The sequence below is a fragment of the Emydura macquarii genome, unplaced genomic scaffold, assembly GCF_026122565.2.
Source record: "Emydura macquarii macquarii isolate MOO-44397 ecotype Brisbane River unplaced genomic scaffold, CSIRO-AGI_Emac_v2 contig_1253, whole genome shotgun sequence".
NCBI classification, from domain to species: Eukaryota; Metazoa; Chordata; order Testudines; family Chelidae; genus Emydura; species Emydura macquarii.
This window is the reverse complement of record NW_027131390.1, coordinates 99705842-99724767: the sequence shown is the minus strand read 5'-3', so window position 1 is coordinate 99724767 and position 18926 is coordinate 99705842. Positions and strand designations below refer to the sequence as shown.

The window sequence follows — 18926 nt, the reverse complement described above, 5'->3', positions numbered from 1 at the left end:
AAACAGTCAGCTTTGAATGGCAATAGAGTTGATACTTTTCATGTCCAGCCATGAAAAAGGACTCCTAAAAAAGGAACCACTGCACAGGGGTAGGGATCAAGGCCAGGATGTTGTGCAATTTTTAAATGGTCAAATATGGAGACAGCCAAGTACTCTATTGCCTCTGACGTTAGCAATAAAACTCAGTGATGCTAGAGTTAGTGGAGAAATGCATCCCCAATCACTCCACCCAAATACTGAGAAAGGATGCAAATGATAGAAAATCATGCATGAAAAGAGCCTTAGCATTTTGCAAATCTATTCTTTTTTTAAAAAAAAGAGCTGATCAGACAACTTATTAGCAGAAGGAAACATTGTAACCCAGTGCTGTGATAGATGTCATGCGCCTGACAGTGCTGGAAGATGTTCATGATGGAGCAGTTTGGTCAGACAGCCGCAATGTAGACAATGGAGCCAAGTGCTAAATTACAAAAATGCCCCTGTGGAGCAGAGACTGGAAAACTGGTGGTTCAGCTACAAACACACCAGCCTTTGACACTTGAGCTAAAGGAGAGATCTCTTAGCTAGCACTACAAATACTCTCCTTATCTTCTTTATAAGCCACCCACTAGAACACAGCATCTCATACATGGAAATTATTCATCTGTAAAGCTCTGTATCTGAAGATAGCAACCTGATAGGATTCCCACTCTTGGGTCTCCATTGGGCTCTTGGTAAGAGACCTACAGAAGAATTCTGCCTTCCAAGGGCAACAGGGGCAGGGAGCCAGGGTCCACACCTCACTATCATGCACCACCACACATGGGTTATACATTCTCTGCACCTGGCATTCTAAGACATTTTTCTATTTTTGTTAATGTTGTATAATGCTATAGAAAGGTATCAATAAATTGGGTTCAAGGTTTTGTTGCAAAGAATAGGGTTTGCTGATTACACAGTCAACAACAAAAAACTCTCGAAGCTTTAAACCCATGCATACACATTTCAGTTCCAAACTTCTAGTTAATTTTCATTTAATCTGGCTCTTCCTTATTCTGCCCTTTTCCTTCAGTTGTATGGTTTTATTATTTGTGGTGCAGAGCTTTTGAGCGAAGCACTGTACAGACATAAAGAGACAGTTCCTGCCCCAGAAAACAAACAAGTGTAAGCTGAAAGACAAAGCTGGTACAACAATCGGACAGCAACTGGATGGCCCACAGATGATTATGGTCATTGTGATAGGCAGCAGTCATACCTACCCACTGTCATGCATTTTGCAGACATCACAATAGAGGTGACTGTTAATGGGAAAGCCCCTTGCCTGATAGTCATTTAGATGGTATTATAAGATTTATGTTGGACAAAAATCTTAAGTGTGACAAAGAGGTCCATTGGTGGTTCATTACTCTGTGTCAGTGCATCTTGTCAGTCCTGACATGCTCACTACGTCTAACACACTATTGTCATGATATATTTCCAAGAACTCACTGATCACTAATAGTCTCACAGGATGTATGTATGAGGTGTTTACAAAGACTTATGGATTGTGCTAGAATTATGTTCTCAAAATGCGTTTGGCAAGCAATACATACACACAGTCTGCTTTAGACAAAGGAATGTGTGTTTGTCTGACTGGCCTGGTCAGAGAGAGACAATGAAGATGCATTTACATAAAAGACCAACAAAGCCATCAAGCTAACAAGAGGAGGTATTGACTCACTATGACCAGCAGGGGGAGGAAGTGTTCACCAGACAGCATGGCATCTCTTCCCAGAAGAGAGAAAAGGAATTTTAGCTGAAAATACATTTCAATGGTTTACTGGGATATAAGACCAGGGGTCTGAATGTCAAATGATATGTAAGTGAATCAACTGATTTATAATACAGTAATATTGTGTACAAAGTGTATAAGCTAATGACACCCTGGTGATTAATATAATTGTGAAATGTATGTAATGCTATATGAGGAACTATGGATACTCAAAGTCTAACTAAACACAGAAAGAAACAGGTTCTCTCTCAAAAAGGAGAAAAGGTAACATTGGGGAATCAAAACACTGAATGGAAGCCCATTTACATACCAATCAACAGGGGGGGATGGAAAACCTACAGAAAGGGAACAACAGCATGAAGTCATCCTGGATTGGGGGACAAAACTGTGAGTTTGGGAAGACATAAGGTTAGAGAAGAAGCCATCTTGGCACTGGACAGACACAACGGGCCAGAGATCTTGCAAGTTGAGAAAGATGGGTCCATCAACCAAAGGGGTTAAAGTCTCCGGGAGCTAAAAATAGGTGAGAAACCTGCTTAGGCAAAGATCTTCCCTAGGAAGACAAGGGAAACCAGCATCTTGAATTCGGTGGGAGGCCCTGACAGAGAAAGTCAGCCATAGAATCACAGGGTTATGGCTGGGAAGAAAAAAGATTGTTAAAAAAAAAAATCTACCTTGAACCAAGACTGTAGCTTGTTAAATCAGTCATTAGAAAGCATATTTTTACTTTTGCTTGTAATCATTTTTGTCCTTATCCCTTGTATTTGAACTCACTTAAAACCTCCTTGATTAAATAAACTTGTTTTACTTTTAATCTAAAAAGCCAGCACTGTGTTTGAATTGAAGTGATTGTGAGCTCCAGTTAGAGTAATAAGCTGTGCTTTTGTCTTTAAAGGAGCAGTGAAATGTATTACTCCTAGGAGTGTTTCAGGAGAGTGCTGGACACGTCAGGGCAGACAGATTCAGGGAAATTTGGGACTGGGGTGTGTTGGGGTCACTCTGCAAGTAGCACCCAAGGCTGGTGGTGACCAGGGTGGAGCTGTAGTGGTCCTGGCAAGCTGCTGGGGTCAGAGTGCTGAACCGGTGCTGCAGACCACATAGACACTGCATTCTTGGCTGCTGGCTCTTGGTGTCCATGCTGTGATCCATAGCTGCAGAGCATTTAAGGCATTCAGGGCAGGTGACAACCTCTCACTGGTCTGGATTGCACCCCAAAACATGACAGCAGGCCTTAGCTCTTTTGCATGTAGTAAAAAATAAAACTCTGTAATCATAAAACCAAACACATGCAAAAAGAGAAGAAAATAAAATAGTCAAAGATAAAATGCAGCTTCTGTTTCTGAATTGCAGTTCAGTTGCTTAGGCAGAATGCACGACCCAGTTGCCAACTCTGGGACCCTGGCTTTACTATGCTGGCTCTGGAAAATATTTGGTTAAGTTGTTCTTATTTTCCTTTGGCAAGTCTGTTGGAGGCAATTTTTTCCGCACTGACTAGGATGTTAAAATTTGCTTTCTGCTTGACAAACTGGCCCCAGCAAAATATTGCAAGGTTAAGTCTGTCTTGGCTGAATAAGCCAGACACTCAAATAAGAAAAAGAGAGCATGAAAAAAATAGGAGGGATAAACTGGAGGAGGTAATAGGAAGGTACTTGGGTTCATGTCTCTGGAGCTTATCAGTACACAGCTATAGAGATGGCAATATCAGCTTGTTGTCTCTCCATCTGGGATGAGTGTCTTTCCGGATCAGAAGGTAGTAGTGAATGGCATGGTCGTGAAGCTCTGAATCGCGGTATGTGGTGCTGGAGATGGCAACGGTGATGCTGGTTAATGATTCCTACCCAATGTAAGTGGCCAAGATCTCCTTAGAAAAGCAATATCCAAGAGGGGTTGACAACTGTCCCATCAAAACTGACCAAGCAAGAATATATAGTCCATGTAGACACATATCATAGCAGCATGTTGGTCTTTTCCACTAATTCCCTACTCAATATTTCTCATACTTCACACAAACACTGTGCATTGCTCCTCTGACTCCATTTTGCATTCTCAACCATTTTTTATATGTTTATGGGTTAAAGTGACATGCCATCTTTAGCCACTGTGGACAATTTAAGAATCAAGCCAAGGGCAGGGATTTCAGAACTGTTCCTAAAGTGTAAAAGGTATTTTGTGGGTCACGTAGCTTGCACCATTGCTGTCCTACAAATTATGCATTTTCTGAAGTGCATTTGTCAAGTGGACCTTATTAGCAACATGAAAACGGCTGTTAAAAATAATTTTCCCTCAAAATATTTGGCAGAGCCACCAGCTGTTGCCAAGACCAACAAATACAGAGTTTCTAAGCCGGAGAAGGTAGGAAAAATGTCACAGAAGTTGACCCCACTTCAATTTTTACATTTTTCTCTCTTCCAAATTTTGTCAGATTTGATTAAAACTTTCCAAAAGAGTTTTACTCAGAGCAAGGTAATGGTACATAATAAACTCACGTGGCTCTGTTCAGTGTGAATCAAAAGATAGGGTGGGGTCAAAATTAACTTTTAACAAGAATCTAGACACCAGCTTCCTTACATAAAAAGCAAGTCAGTCACTTTGTGAATTTTAAAAAAATATATTAAACCGAACTTTGGAGCCTAATCTCTGCAATGTTTCTTTAAGGCCCAAACAGTCAAAAATTTGAACTACAAATATGGAGCAATCATTTTCAAAACCGGAAAATCTAAAATAAAGTATTTTGCAAAGTAGAACATAACAAAAAATATCAAAAAGAGCAGTTTTATTTAGCATATTTGGCACAAAGCTTACAAGAACTGTTTTGTTCCCTTCTCAAATTTAATACAACTAGCAAGAAAAAAGGCATATAATACATTTAATAAGTTGTACAGCATGTGAAATATGGAGAAAGAGGCACCAGAAAGATCTATCAAACAAAATCAAAGTGCATGAAAAATATTTACTCCAAGTGCCTCATGGTATTGAATTAAGGCACCATGACTCTAGAATGTTTACTGGACACTCTAAATGTGCAACTTCTGATTTTTGGAATATACAAGTCCTTCCTAACTTTACTTATTATAGGACCTGGATACTCCAGTTCTTTAAAATGGAATGATTTTCTGTTTTTATAAATATTAAATGGAGTAAAGCTTTCTGCTCAATATCACTTCTCAACAGATGACATGGATTTGTCATTATCATGCCTTGAAAAAGTCAGAGGACCTAACAGTATAAACTGATGCTTAACCTTTTAAAAAAAAAAATCAGATCTTAGCATACACCAGCTCAATGTTTTTAAATGATTTTATAAAAGAAAATACCACAGCAAAACACAGAATCTGGAACCAGAAAAATGAATGGATACATTATATAAGGTCTATTGTATAGCAAATTTTAAAGACTTCTTGGCATACATTACATCAGTATCTGATAAACAATGTTATCTGTAGTATAGAATAATGAAACGTGACTCAAGTGACTATTACAGCAATGCTTCTTTTAGATTAGCCATAAGTCTGCCAAATTCCACAAAATTCCAAGGACATTTTAAACATACAGAAAAGCCCAATGTTAAACAGTAGTGGTGGGGGTGGTTTTTTTTGTTTTGTTTTGTTTTTTTGATATAATTAGAAACAGCATCTCATATTTAAGATTCTGCAAAGATAGCAAGAAATAAAAATGCTTGGCTCTTGAACATATTGTATCATAAAGACAAATAGGTTAGTCTAACAGATTCAATTTATTCATCTGCCTTTTAGAATATTACAGCCAAACAATAAAGAACCTCATTAAAGTAAGTACCTGCAAATGCAGTTCAGATGTATATATCTGCCATATTAAAGCAGGATGTTACAAGAACCAAGCAAAGCCTATTCAGGTTCATGGTGTTCTTCTGCAGATCACCAATCTTAAATATTCAAAAAAAGCCAGTTATTCTGATGTTCCACATATTCACTGTAAAGTTGACTATTTCTACAGAGCTAAACAATAACTGCAGATTTGAAAACTGGGCCACATTTAGACCTGGGGTAAGCAGTTTCCATAAAGTCAGTTGAAGCTGCACCTGCTTACACCAGGTCTGAGTTTGACCCTGTTGCTCACCTGGGTCATTAGTCTCCTTGACTAGTAGTAGAAAATGAAATGACAGATCAATCTCAGTATTAAAATTCTAGTGAGAAACAGTAACTGAGGAGTATTGTATAGAACTGTTGTTCAATTCCTCTATTGTAGAGGGTATGAAAAAAATCTCAGAAGTTTGAGATGGTGTTTAATCTGAATTCTGGAAAAAAACAAAATTTCTCCATGAAGATGCAAAGCATGTAACTATGAGCCCTAAAGCAGTACAATGAATTTTAGTTTTAGTTTTCTTTTGGTGTAAACCTCAAGAACACAACCGTGTGCGCGCCATTAACAAGCAAACCAAAAAAACACCCTAGAGTATTACAAATCCTAAACAGCAAGGGCTGAAGACAAGCATCGGGAGATGATCTACTCCATGCAGAATGTGATGGTTCAGAAGACACATACAGAGAACAGTTCAATTGTGTATGATACGATGCTTTTTTTGGGTTTGTCTGGACTCTCCCTAAAGCCTTTGCCTCAAATGTAGAGCGGCAGCTTTCATTAACCCTTTTGCCCTCCAATTATTTACTACCACATGTAAAACATGCTGTAAAGTGGCTGTTAGGAACTAACGATTTAAGAACATTTCCTTTCTGTCCTCTACTAACATAACTACAATCAGCATGAAGAAAACTGTATTTACTCAACTCATTTATTTCATGATTTATATGTAGAGCATGTAGCAACTTAACATCCATGACTGTGCACTTGTGCTTCTGTTCTCTGGCACTTCGTTGAGGAGAAATTAGTTTCTGGATAATCACATCTTGCTGAAGCACTCTTTTGCGTTTGTCCAAACTTGAATTCCCTTTTTAAAAAAAAGTGATTTTTGCTTATTCTAAACAAAGGAGCCGTGCAAACAAATAAATAAATGTGTCATGTTTGCATACATTATCTGTAGATTTTAGTCATGCAAAACTCCCACCGACAAACAGGAACTTTACAAATATAAGGATGCGAAAAAAGACTGCAGGATTTGGTCTGCACTCTTTAATGCATACTGTTCCCAACACAGGAGAATCTCTCTTATCCTCTGTGCATGCCAGGGAGAGAGAGAGAGAGACAGCAATGCTATGGCATCTTACATGCAGGATGGATTATGCTGCAGCTCCTCCTCCATTGATTTCAAATCTTCTGCAATAGCAGGTTTCCCATTTGTTACACATCTGCACGAGTCCCCTACTGCCATTTATATATTTGTCTTGTCTGTCAGAAGCAAAACCTACCTTTTTGCACATACTAATCTGCATCACAGCATAATTGATGAGGGCCTCTTTCAAGTCAAGATTCTTTTGCTCTTTGAAACGTTCAATATCTGCCCAGGCACTTTTCACAAACTCTCTGAAATTAAAACCATAAAGTTTTGTCAATGTGAGTGCTTTTAAAAAATATTTAATACATTATGGGCCCACGCCAGCTGCTACTGAATTTACTGGAAGAAGGACTGTGCCTTTGTAAATACTAAAGTCCTACATGTTTATAGTCTACAAGGTGGATCACGGTAATTTCTCTGCACCTTGGATGGGATCCTCATTTTATACTTTTAGTTGCTCTAGTATTTTAAGGAACGTTTGCTACAATAATACACCTAGTTCTTCAGTTTTTTAATAGGGAATTACATCATTTTAAATAATTGGAGATCTTCACAGATAGATCTGACTGTGGCTAATCTATGTGGCCACAGAACTAAGTGAATAATTCGTAAAGAATATATATTCAGATTCTTGCCAGGCTTGTTAAATACTTTTGTGCCAGCGCTCTGGTTAGGGCGTAGGGCCTCAGCATCCTCCTACAACATCTCATTTTCTGTGAGAATCCTGGAATGTGCTGTCTTAAAATTCACTTCTCACAAGCTTTTAAATCAGTAATGTACGATTGCTTGAATGTTTGCAGAAAGTGAACATGAAGAGCACAGGCTTAGCTGAAGCAAATTCATTTCAGAATAGAATATTCCCTTTTCTCGTTTGTCTACAGTATTTGCCTCCAGCTCTACTTAACCAAAAGAGGGGCAAGTTCATACACTAAAAAAAACCAAACAACCCATAGCTTACTGTTTGTACTGGACTGCACAAACTAGACAAGTATTATCTGAAAACTGCTTCCTCAGTTACAAAAGCAGATGTCCAGTGCTTCTGTCAAGATGATTAAGGAATTCCATTTACCATATCCTAATTTCTACTGAATATTTTGTTGTTTTGAACTGTATATGAACTAGTCTGTTTCTAATCTTTTGGCATGTAAGGATTAGAGCTAACAGATAGTGCACTCATCTTTCCTATAATAATAAAAATGAAGGTGTTCTGACACAAATACATTGCTTTTGGAATGTTAGTTCTTATTTTTCATGTTTGCATTCCTAAAGGAAATGTAGTTACAATACTAAGAATCAGTCATTCAAGTGTAGCTTGCTAAAACATTTAATCTCTTACAAACAGAAATCAACGATCCTTCATGCAAAACTTTCTTTAAGGAATTATTAGCTCTAATGTCAGGAGCCATATTTATAGACTGAACTAAAACTACATCTGAATTCTACAGTCAAGTAGCCACTGGAAAGCTCAAAACCTGGTTTGCTTATAGCCCACCTGTTAAATATATTACCAGCTGAACATAAAACAAGAAGTCAGCCATTAAATGGGTCTCAGTAACTGTGAAAGTGATCAGCTCTTACATTCTACAATTCTATAAACTACCCTCTCAGAGCAGGAACTAACAGTGCTCTGTACTTTATTTCACAACTTGCAAATGACAGGAATTTTTATAGACAGCTTGTAAACACCAAGAATATATTAAAAACTCCTATAAAACACAAACACCTTTAAGAACATAAAGTTTATGATTTTTAGTAAATCGAGCCCACTTTTCTTTACCTGCCCTCCGTAGTTTTAGATTTCAATTGTTCTTCCCCTTCACGTATCTGTTCATCTAGAACCTTTATCTTGCCTTCTCTTTGCTCAGGAGTTTCCTGACCAAACAGTTTGCTCGTCATTCCCTTTAGAGAAAACGTTCTCACGGTCTAAAATCAAACAAAAAAAATACTCTAAACACTCTGTCCCAACAGAATGATAATTAATACTTGGTCGGTGGAGCACACATTCTGACATAAAGGGCCCTTCCACTTGAAAAATGTATTACTGCTAGGTGAGTGCAAGAGGTGTAGTAGTTCAAAGGAAAACCAACAGTTCAGCAAACTTCTATTTATTGAAAATTGTCTAACTGTAATGTCACATAAAGTCTCTAACCTCTTCAAAAACTGCCTTCAAATAACTGCCATTGTTGCATGCAGTGCTGTAGCAGAGTTGGTCCGAGGTTATTAGAGAGACAAGGAGGGTGAGGTAATCTCTTTTACTCACCAACTTCTGTTGGAGAGAGACAACCTTTCGAGCTTACACAGATTTTAGACTGAAAACATTTTCTCTAAATGTTTTTGCACAGAGCTCTGGTGTAAGCTCTTGAAAGCTTGTCTCTCTCACCAACAGAAGTTGGTTCAGTAAAAGATATCACCTCACCACTTTGTCTCTTCAAGTAATTTGATAGATAAGAATTTTATGGCCTAATCCACTGATCACTGGGTTCAAGGGAATAACTCCCATTGACTTTAATGGGCTACATACTGGGCCCATATTTAATGAAATTGTATTCAGTCACTAATTTCTAATCTTCAAATAATATTCCTAGTCATGTTATATGAGAAACAATAAGATAATTCAACATTAAAAATACAAACAACTTCAGTGCTAATTGTTTACTGTTCATTCATCTTTCAGATTTAAAACAAATATTTGCTCTTAGATAACTAACTTCAGCCATTTTCCCTTGAAACAGTGGGGAGGGAAGCTAACATTTCATAATGAGGATGTTAAGCTTTTAAAAGATGCAACAAGGATTTTTGCCCCAGAGGGCCATAATTAACCAGAAACTTTGGTCTTTGTAGCATTCTGCTATTTCATTACACTGGAAACACTTCAGATCACTTTACCTGCAAGCTTGTATTTGCTAGGTCTTCGTAAAAGGAGCCCTGCACAAACTGTATAAGTCACCATGGAAAATACATTTCTTTAAACCGCTAAAAGATCTACAGATCACATGATACTTCTCATCATAACCAGCTGTCAGCATGCTATATGGTAAATGCCATTTAGATGTCACTAACTCGTTTGGCTCTCTCTTAAAAAAAAAATCAAAGTCTTGGAATGGAAAAAAAGACTCACTCCTGTTGCCAGCTCTTCACACTGTTGTTTCTTAGATATTAGGTCCTGAGCAGCCATTTCCAAGTCATACTGCATTAGTTCATGTTTCCTGCAAACTGCCCTGAAAACATAAAGATTTGTCATGTAATATTTTGGCTTGTGACATTTTTACCACCTTCTAAAAAAAAAAAAAAAAAAAAGGAACCAATGTAATCTTTTTTGGCATACGTCATGTTCAGTTATTTACCCAGCCCGGATTTAATAGCCCTATAACAGTAAACGTAACTCTGGTGCAAGTCTGCTAACTTTTATATTTCTGCCATATTAGTGATTTCATACTTCAGTGACCCTATAAGTATCTACAAAGGAGCGGCAGGACAATATAATCTCATAACAACATTTTGTAGGCCATATAAAATCATAATCTAAGGACAACCTTGTAAAATGGTTTCATTTAACATCTGTTACAGTAAACATTCCAATTTTAGGAAAGGGTTTGTGTGTCATTTTGGACACTGCTTGTCTGACAGGCAAAGATGCATATTAATCTTAGTAAAATGTCTTTCATTGTAACTTAACGCAGTCAAAATTCCTTACACTGTGCTAAAAAATTTTTGTAACGAATGATACCGTACCTAAATTTATATAGCACCTTTCATTCGGAAGGATCTCTGTGTGCTTTTCAAACTTTACCAATGGATTTGCAAACACAAGTGTTGCTACCTTCCTAGTGAATGTGGCAAATGTTTAATTGTTCACAGCAACAGCACAGAGTACTTTAGGGTAGGAAGAACTACTAGGGGAGGTTAGGAAGGCAGAATGTATCTGTCACAACTGGAAGTTATTTGGGAAACTTCAAAACAAGTTATAGGATTTTTTTTTTTTTAATGGTTGCAAGTGGTCAGAACCTCTGTTTTGTGTCTCTTAATGAAAGATGGCACCTTCAGCAGAAGATTGTCCTTCAGCAGCATACTGGGGCATTGGTTCACTTGGTATTCAAAGGGATGAGCACAGCTTCATCAACATACAACTACTTCCGATAACACCTGGATTTTGCCTGGAGGATCTGCCATTGAATACTAACCAGCTCAGCTATACTTAACTCTGATGGGCTTATTAGGCAATCAAATATGAAAGCAAAGAAAAGATGCAAGGTATTCAGACCTCAGAATGCAACTGTGTTATGATTTTTACTTTTGAAGAAAACATTAAGGATACAACAGAAGTCTTCAGAGCACATATCAAATAAAGCAACAGTACAGGGGTTCTGATCTTTGAACTGTATGTTAATATACTTACCGCAGAGCTTCTGCATAGAAAAGATATTCTTTTAGCTGATCTGCATAATGCTCTTCCTCTTCCAATATGTCATCAATAGAAGCTGCATACCTGGTAAAGTATAGCCGTTGGTTAAACACGAGAACCCCTGTTTTAGCTTCCTACATGCTGTAAATACTGTAAAAGGGAAAGAACTCTGTTCCTTAGCATAATCATAAGTTACCTTAAAAGTGGTCTTTATTGCTGGATTTAAAAAGGTATATTTTTATGCTGAACAGACTAATATAAACACTCCTGAAGGCCTGTTTCTTAAGTTATTACTACAATGAAGTGATAAATCTTATCCTAGTCAAATGTTTCCTGCTGAAGAGGAGGCAATTTTTATTACAGGAAAAGGAAAAAAAAAAACCAATTGGCTCAAGTAATGTGTTCCCTTTCTTCAGTGATTTTCAACTGGCAGCATCAAAGTGAAAAATATTCATGACAAATTTCATGAGGAGAATGGCATCTTTAAGGTTTGGCAAAGTGAACTTCATGTCTTCTAAAATGCTACAGAGGCAAAGTTTAAGTGGTGGTTTTTACTTGATCCTTAGTCAACCGTCATGGCATTTGAGGGTGCTCATCACCTGGCAGGATCAAGCCCTTTAGTCCCGTAAGTAGCAAGTTCAGCCACCTATGCGTCACAAATAACAATGTCAATTCAGACTAGCAGTGATATATGCAAGTCTCTTAGGAGGGGATTTTCCAAATTGCCATAACTGTGCTTACTGTAGTCAGTGGGAATTTTACCATCGCTCTTATTCACTTCAATGGAGCAGAGTTAGGCTGACACGGAGACGTTTTGAAAAATCCCACCCACTGCTAGGGGTGGCAGAAATTGACTTTTTAAATTTACAATCACTAAAAAAGTTAAGAAATGTCTGACAGCTTTCAATGGGCCCCCGTTATTTGAAAAAAAAAAAAAAAAAAAAAAGCATTTTGAAGCATGCTTGGGGACAGAAATCTCTCTATAAAATGGTTACTGCACCTATCTTCTTGTGTATGTTTTGAGTTAAGTCTGGCTGGCCTACCAACAGAAATAAGCCTTTACTATTGTCAGCGACACAGAGCACATGCAGCAGGGATGAATGAGCTGTTATATTGCACCTTTTTTCATGGCCAGACAAGTCACACTTTAGTGATCCTGTTCTGACTTTAAAGCCCACCACTAGCATCCAGCCAAGGAGATGAGAGAAGGCACTGGGCTCCAGCCCCAAGCAAGTTGAGAAGGTGCGGTCTTTGAGCTTGAAGAAGTACAGCTGATCTCCTGCATAATAATCCATAAAAGGGCAATGGCGTCTTCCCAGTTTTGTAACAGAGAAGCATTACCACACTGTGTCTGTACCAAAGCTTGAATTTAAGGGTTTTGGATTTATTTATTTATTTTAAAAATAGCTCCTAAAAGGAAAGAGTTGGGATTTTTCAGGGCTACAGATGGACTGTGCTTCAGTTGTAGCCAAGTTTGTCAAGGGAAGATTTATGACTGAATGCTAGGAGTTGTTCTGCCACAACCCAACTCCCACCTGAACACCCCCCAGTGCAGAATTTATACCAAAACTTAAATCATGATTTGACAAGGCAGCAGGTCAGCAGAAGCTGCACTTCTGACTATTTGAACTCAATTTTGTGCACTTTAGGCCAAAACAAGTTAAACAAATGATGGAAATCCCCAAAGAGAAAGGGAAATGCACAGCAGTGAGTCTGCTTTTAGAAACAGTAGGTTTGGTATGATGGAAAGGTTTAGCTCTGAGATTCACCTCCCAGTCAATGAGAGTTGTGCAGCTAAAACTCTCACTACACTTTACACAAATTTTAAGTTGTCAGTTGACTATGGAGTGTCAATGCCAGTAAGGCTGGAGTCAAGTTCCTAAATTTAGGGGGGAGAGACATTCATGCAACTGCTGGCTGCACATGGAACAAATCAAGAGATAAAAGAAAAAATGGATGGCACCAAGAAAACACACACACTCTCCCCCTCACCCACTCCCACAGCTATGTGGCTTCCTAAATAATAATGCTTTTTAAAAAAGGGACAGAAACAGTTGACTAACTATCAAAAATCGTCATAAAAATGAAGCTGGTATAAGCGGGATATGTCCAGAATAGTGTTACATGTATTGTAAGGAACAGGCTTAGATATTTACAATACGTACTTCCTGCTCAGAAAGCATCCCCTTTGTGCAGCACTCCATATTACCTCCCATAACATTTTTTTTGGGGGGGAAGGAGGGGGCCAGGCAGAGTGGGGGAAGAAGAATTGTGCTGCTAAATTATTTTTCTAGTTGATCCTGGAGGGGGGAGAAAACTTATGAGTCACGCAATGAGTCCCTGAACCTCACAACTGCTGTCTTCAGTAAGAACTGAGCTATAGAGGCCACTTCTGGGATCAATTGTTTGTTAGAGCAGAGAGGAAAATTGGGCCACTGGAGGTTGCCTCCGATTGTCATTCATTAATATGCACTCCCATACAGATTACCCTGGGAACTCTCCACCATCCCCACTCTGGGTCTTCAACACTAACAATGTAAAGATTTTAGGTATTAAATCTTACAGCCCTTTTTGTCTCTAACTGTTGTTTTATCGTAAATTGTAGGCAGTATAATCCCTTGAATGACGTATTTTTTCTGTTTGCTTTGCTTTATTTTATTAAAATATCTTCTCAACATTCTGACATCACAGCATGGTATCTCATAGAAGAGAAGCTAAGTAGATTCAAGTAATTTTTCATTTATGCTGAAATACTTGTTCATATAACTGAAAATAAACTGATTTCTATGGGACTGTTCAAATTTTGCAGTATCGTAATAAATAAATATTTAAACACTGCACGTCATTTCCATATTCTTTCTATGCCCTTTTATTTGGAATTATTTCTTGTAATGGGATTTCAGATGTATAATAAAAACATTTTAACATTAATGATAAAAATATGTTTTTAAACATGGAAATAAATGCTTCTATGTTTAATTCATAAACATTCATATTATTTAAGGATGTGATACAATTCTCGCTTTTTAAATCAAAGACTAATTCTGAGAATTCATTGTTAAATGAGCTTCTCCATAAAATTCTATTTGGCAGCAGGAATCTGGAAATTTATATCCCTTACTAACTGGACAAGAGCATCAACTTACAATACAGATGTAAACGGGCATCATAAAATAGTGTTAGTGACAGCCTTAAAGTTTTCTCATGATCCACTTTTAAAATAAGATGATCTTTTTCAATTAAAAATATTTTATGTTCCATAGTTCCAACCTTCCACTTGCAAAGCCACAGAACTTCTTGCACGGGTTAAACTACTTCTCTACCACTGATTATGATTTTGTCAAGAGGAAGGAACCAGATATACAATGAATAAAAATTTCTCAGTTTATCATTACATAAAAAGTAATATTAAAATAATTCCCTTTTGCAGTAGCACAGATACTCGAAACAATCTGAAGTGCTAAAAAGTTTATTTTTTTTATTCTGAGGGCTCTGTTCTCCTTTTTTCACATACATAACCATCACTGAATCCAATGGGAGTTACAAACACAAACACATACCACTGCTGTGCTCAGTAGTTATTCCTTGTGTTACATCCACTATTTATTTCAGGACAGTACTTCAAATGATTTTGAAATTCACTAAATAAGCCTCGGGTGCTGAAGAGTTAACAAAATGTTTAATTTTTTTTTTAAATACAAATTAGTGTACCATCTACCGCATGGTGCAAAGCACTCCTGTCAAAAACAAATGGATCTCATCAGGTCTGCAGTACATTAGAGTTTTATTCCACAAGTTTCTGGCATAGTAGCTTAAAAAAAAGCTGGAAGAATTCCAAACACTTCTATAGTTTCAAAATAATAATAAAAAAGTAACCCCTCTGGCTCCTCTGAGGTTCTTTGAGCTACTTAACATGGTACATGGACTCTAAAAACAGCCCATACCCAAAAGTCACAGAAATGTTGCGTACCAATAGTAATTTACCTCTCCCCCCCAAAGTTATCTCCCTCCCCCCTTAATATACATGCATCTGGCATACATCAAGCTATCAGATATTCAGTCAGGACTTACACATCCATGTGATGGCCAGCACTCTGCAGCCCATCCCCCATCTCCTTTTCTATTGCACTCCATTCACTAGAGAAAAAAGCAAATCCAATGAGAAAAAACATCACACAAAGTTAAGGGAAGTTAATAAGCTGCATCCTGTATATAGTTTCTTTCCAGGTGACACTTCTATGGAAATTGCCTCAAAAGTTGTACTTAGCCAAACTACTTTCCTACCTCTAAGCAGCAGCACTGAACACAATTTAATAGTGAGACTATTTTAAAGCATTCTGGTCAGGAGTTGCCCCTGCTCCAAATCCCTTCCTCCTCCCCCACCCCACACACACACACACACACACACATAGAGGGTTGTTATTTTAGTTCTAGTTCAGGATTTTCAAGAATCCGGTATGAAAAGAACCTTGTTTTAGTAGTTAAAGAGATTAAGAGAAATACTTTCTAACAAAATTACAACATAAGGTTTGTTCCTTTGTGTTGACACTTTCAGCGCCATCATCCACAACACAAATGGTCTATAAGCTATTAATACCAAATCTCAATATGAGAATGCTGATTTTTTAAAAATGAATAAGAGAACAACAATTCTACACCATCATTCTGCATCATCAGAAAGAAACCTCCCACCTCATACACTAGAAAACTGCAGGATTTATAGCATTCACAGTAGAAACACTGGAGTCTCACTTCTGAAACGAGGCTCTCCAAACCTATTTTTTTTCTTAGTTTCCCTATATATTGTTTACTATTTTTATAAATAGATACATCTCACTAAAGCTCCACTCCACCAAAGAAGCTTAGAGTTACCAAACAATCTGACATATATAAAAAAATTCTGATTAAATATGGTCATTGTATGGATAACGCAGCCACCAAAACTGGAGTGGAGATGGCAAGCACTTAAAAGTTCACAACATATAAATCACAGTTATGTGTTAATCTCATTATCTCTCGATTCTCCACAAGTTACTTGGTTTCATCAATTATCCTAAAAATGTACACCACCACCTCTTAAATATAGAAAGTACTTTTTATATTCCTCCTCTTTTGTGTAATTTGTGTCTGGTATTTATTGTTCTATATTTTACATATTTTTTAAAAATAAATTCTATTCTGTTAATGTTGACATTTGTTTATTCTTGTGTTATTACAAAAATGCACTTAATTTAATTTTAAACCCTCAGCCAGAAAGACATCTGCAATCCATTAACCTGGTGAATTAAATTTAGCACTTGTACAGAGTGTCTAAGCAGGAGGTTTCCCTTAACCAGAAGTTAGATTCTTTAATTCTCCAGTGAGATGGAAAACTTGAATATGCAACTCAGGCACATAAATCAAAAACTATTGGTTAATTCAACCTTTAAAAAAATCAACAATATCGCAAATATATTCTAGTACACTTCTTAATGTATTAAAAGGATTGGGATACCTTTCAGATACAATGTAACAATTTATTAACTATATAAAATAAATAGGAAGCATTCTGAAGGAGCAAACAGTTTAGAACAACTGCTAGAAAAAGACAAATCAGGAAGTTATATAAAAACTAAAAACTTCATCCAGTTGAAACTAAAAAGTTCAACAAATATAAAGCTCAGTGTCAAATACAGCAACTTGTCTTAGTCCTAAGCAGTGACACTTTCCAATGCAAATATTTAGTAAAACAAAGTATATCAAAGTCTACATTTCATAAATAAAGAAAAATAAGTTTCATATAGTACTTGCAAGCTATCTGAGCTTCAGGAAGCTAAATTATGTATTTTTTAAACCTGCTCTAATTCTTACCTGAACACTCTCCCATAATTCCCATGCACTTTATATACACCATAGAGACGGTCTGCCACTCTCTAAAACAAACATTTGTAAGAGTTAGTTTTTTGGACAAGCCCTTTCTTTTATATGCAGATTACTAGCTTCTTGTAAAACATACGTATCTTAAGCAAAGGCTAACATTTACAGACTAACCCTTCAGGTCTCTCCAGCTGTAATATCTCAAAACAGCAGTATACAAGATGAAAATGTTATTTTATAAAGGCTAAGGCATAGCTCTGACTTGTCTTAAGATAAATAGTGTAACATTTAAAAAAACCAGCAGCTTCAAACTATACTGAAAAATCACATCTAGACCATTCTATCAATGAGAAACTACAGAAATGCCCTCATACTGTATATAAATACTGTCAATCAGCCACTCTAGTTAGATCACCATCAACTGAGTTAATGTTAGGCACAATTCATTTCTACTGTGTAAAGTCTAGTAAGTGGAAATCATACATGGGGAATGTGTGTATGTCAGGGAGTTGGAGGAAGAGGGTATAGGAAAACAGGGAGACAAACCCACCCTTCAGTTCAGAGTTGTGTTGAAGCCTCTTCCCATCTCTCACTCTTCCCCATACAGTCCTAACAAAGGGCTTTAACATGAACTGCAAAGGAAAGCTGGGTTTATTCAAAAAAAAGAATCTTAAAACCTTCAAGGCTTTTCCATACAGCATAAGGACTCCAGAAAGGCACAAACCCAACCTTTTCTTTGTAGTACAATACTACAAAAAATAGATAATGAAGAGTCAACTCGTCACGTTTGTAGCTAAAGCTAGAAATCTATTAATGTGTTTGGAGAATCAGACAGACACCTGCACATGCTACCTGTTGATCACTATACAGGTGTAGATCTTTCCCTCTACTTTACACTGAACTCTGAAGCACAACTTACTTTTGTCCTTCACGATTATTAAAGTGCTGTTTGATACGTCAGTGAGTTAAACGGAAGCTTTATAAAAGCCATAATTATTTATATGTCAAAGAGGTAAAAAGGAAGTAAGTTAGAACACTGTCATACAGCTCATACACACATGTACTGGCAGGAAGGCAAGTTACTGGAACACAAGCAATTAATCCTTTGACGTGCCTCCACTCGACAAGGCAATCAATTACAATCCTCCCCTACAGCACACTTTCGCCAAAAAGTAAACTCCTGTTGAACACACTAAGAACTAGTATCGTGCTCCCTGTTACCAGGGTTGTAATTTCCTATTTCCTTCTCTGTTTTGTATTTTATTTAAAGCTTCTGTTTTCAAGCCATAGGAGACAGACAGCCTGATTCCATGATATGATTGTTCTAATAATTCTAAAGGACATTATTCATTATAGACTGGTCTGTAAGATGAAAAGTGTCATGAGGAACTTGCAAAAATCATGTGAATTCACACCACAAACTCTGAAAAGCACAGTATTTTATGTTTATGTTCCAGAAAACCTCACACCATTCTAACTCCTTTTTTCCTCGCGAGAGAAAGGCAGAATCCTGCCAACTGCATGGTGGGAATGCAACATTTTCTAGTTGATGTGGACTTTCGGCTCCCTTGCTCCTTCCTCCAGTGGCAACACAGGAGAAGAGGTTATGCTATCCTGCTTTTCGACCTTTCTTCTAAAGATATACTCACTCTCAGATAACAGCTTACTTCGCACTTCTCACTATTTCTGTGAAATATCCAGTGTTATGC

General features: G+C 37.3%; 1 protein-coding gene across 3 annotated transcripts in view; it reads right to left on the bottom strand.

The window, feature by feature from the left end:
- Positions 1-4508: 4508 nt before the first annotated feature.
- SNX4 (sorting nexin 4) overlaps positions 4509-18926 on the bottom strand; it is a 48210-nt gene continuing 33792 nt past the window's right edge. For all 3 annotated transcript variants that reach the window (XM_067549600.1, XM_067549598.1, XM_067549599.1), the window contains exons 8-14: positions 17212-17273; positions 15433-15498; positions 11356-11445; positions 10078-10177; positions 8737-8882; positions 7093-7207; positions 4509-6674 (exon numbers count right to left, since the gene is read on the bottom strand). In XM_067549600.1, the coding sequence (XP_067405701.1) occupies positions 6627-6674; positions 7093-7207; positions 8737-8882; positions 10078-10177; positions 11356-11445; positions 15433-15498; positions 17212-17273 (627 nt within the window). In that variant the 3' untranslated portion in view covers positions 4509-6626. The remainder of the gene's footprint in view (positions 6675-7092; positions 7208-8736; positions 8883-10077; positions 10178-11355; positions 11446-15432; positions 15499-17211; positions 17274-18926) is intronic.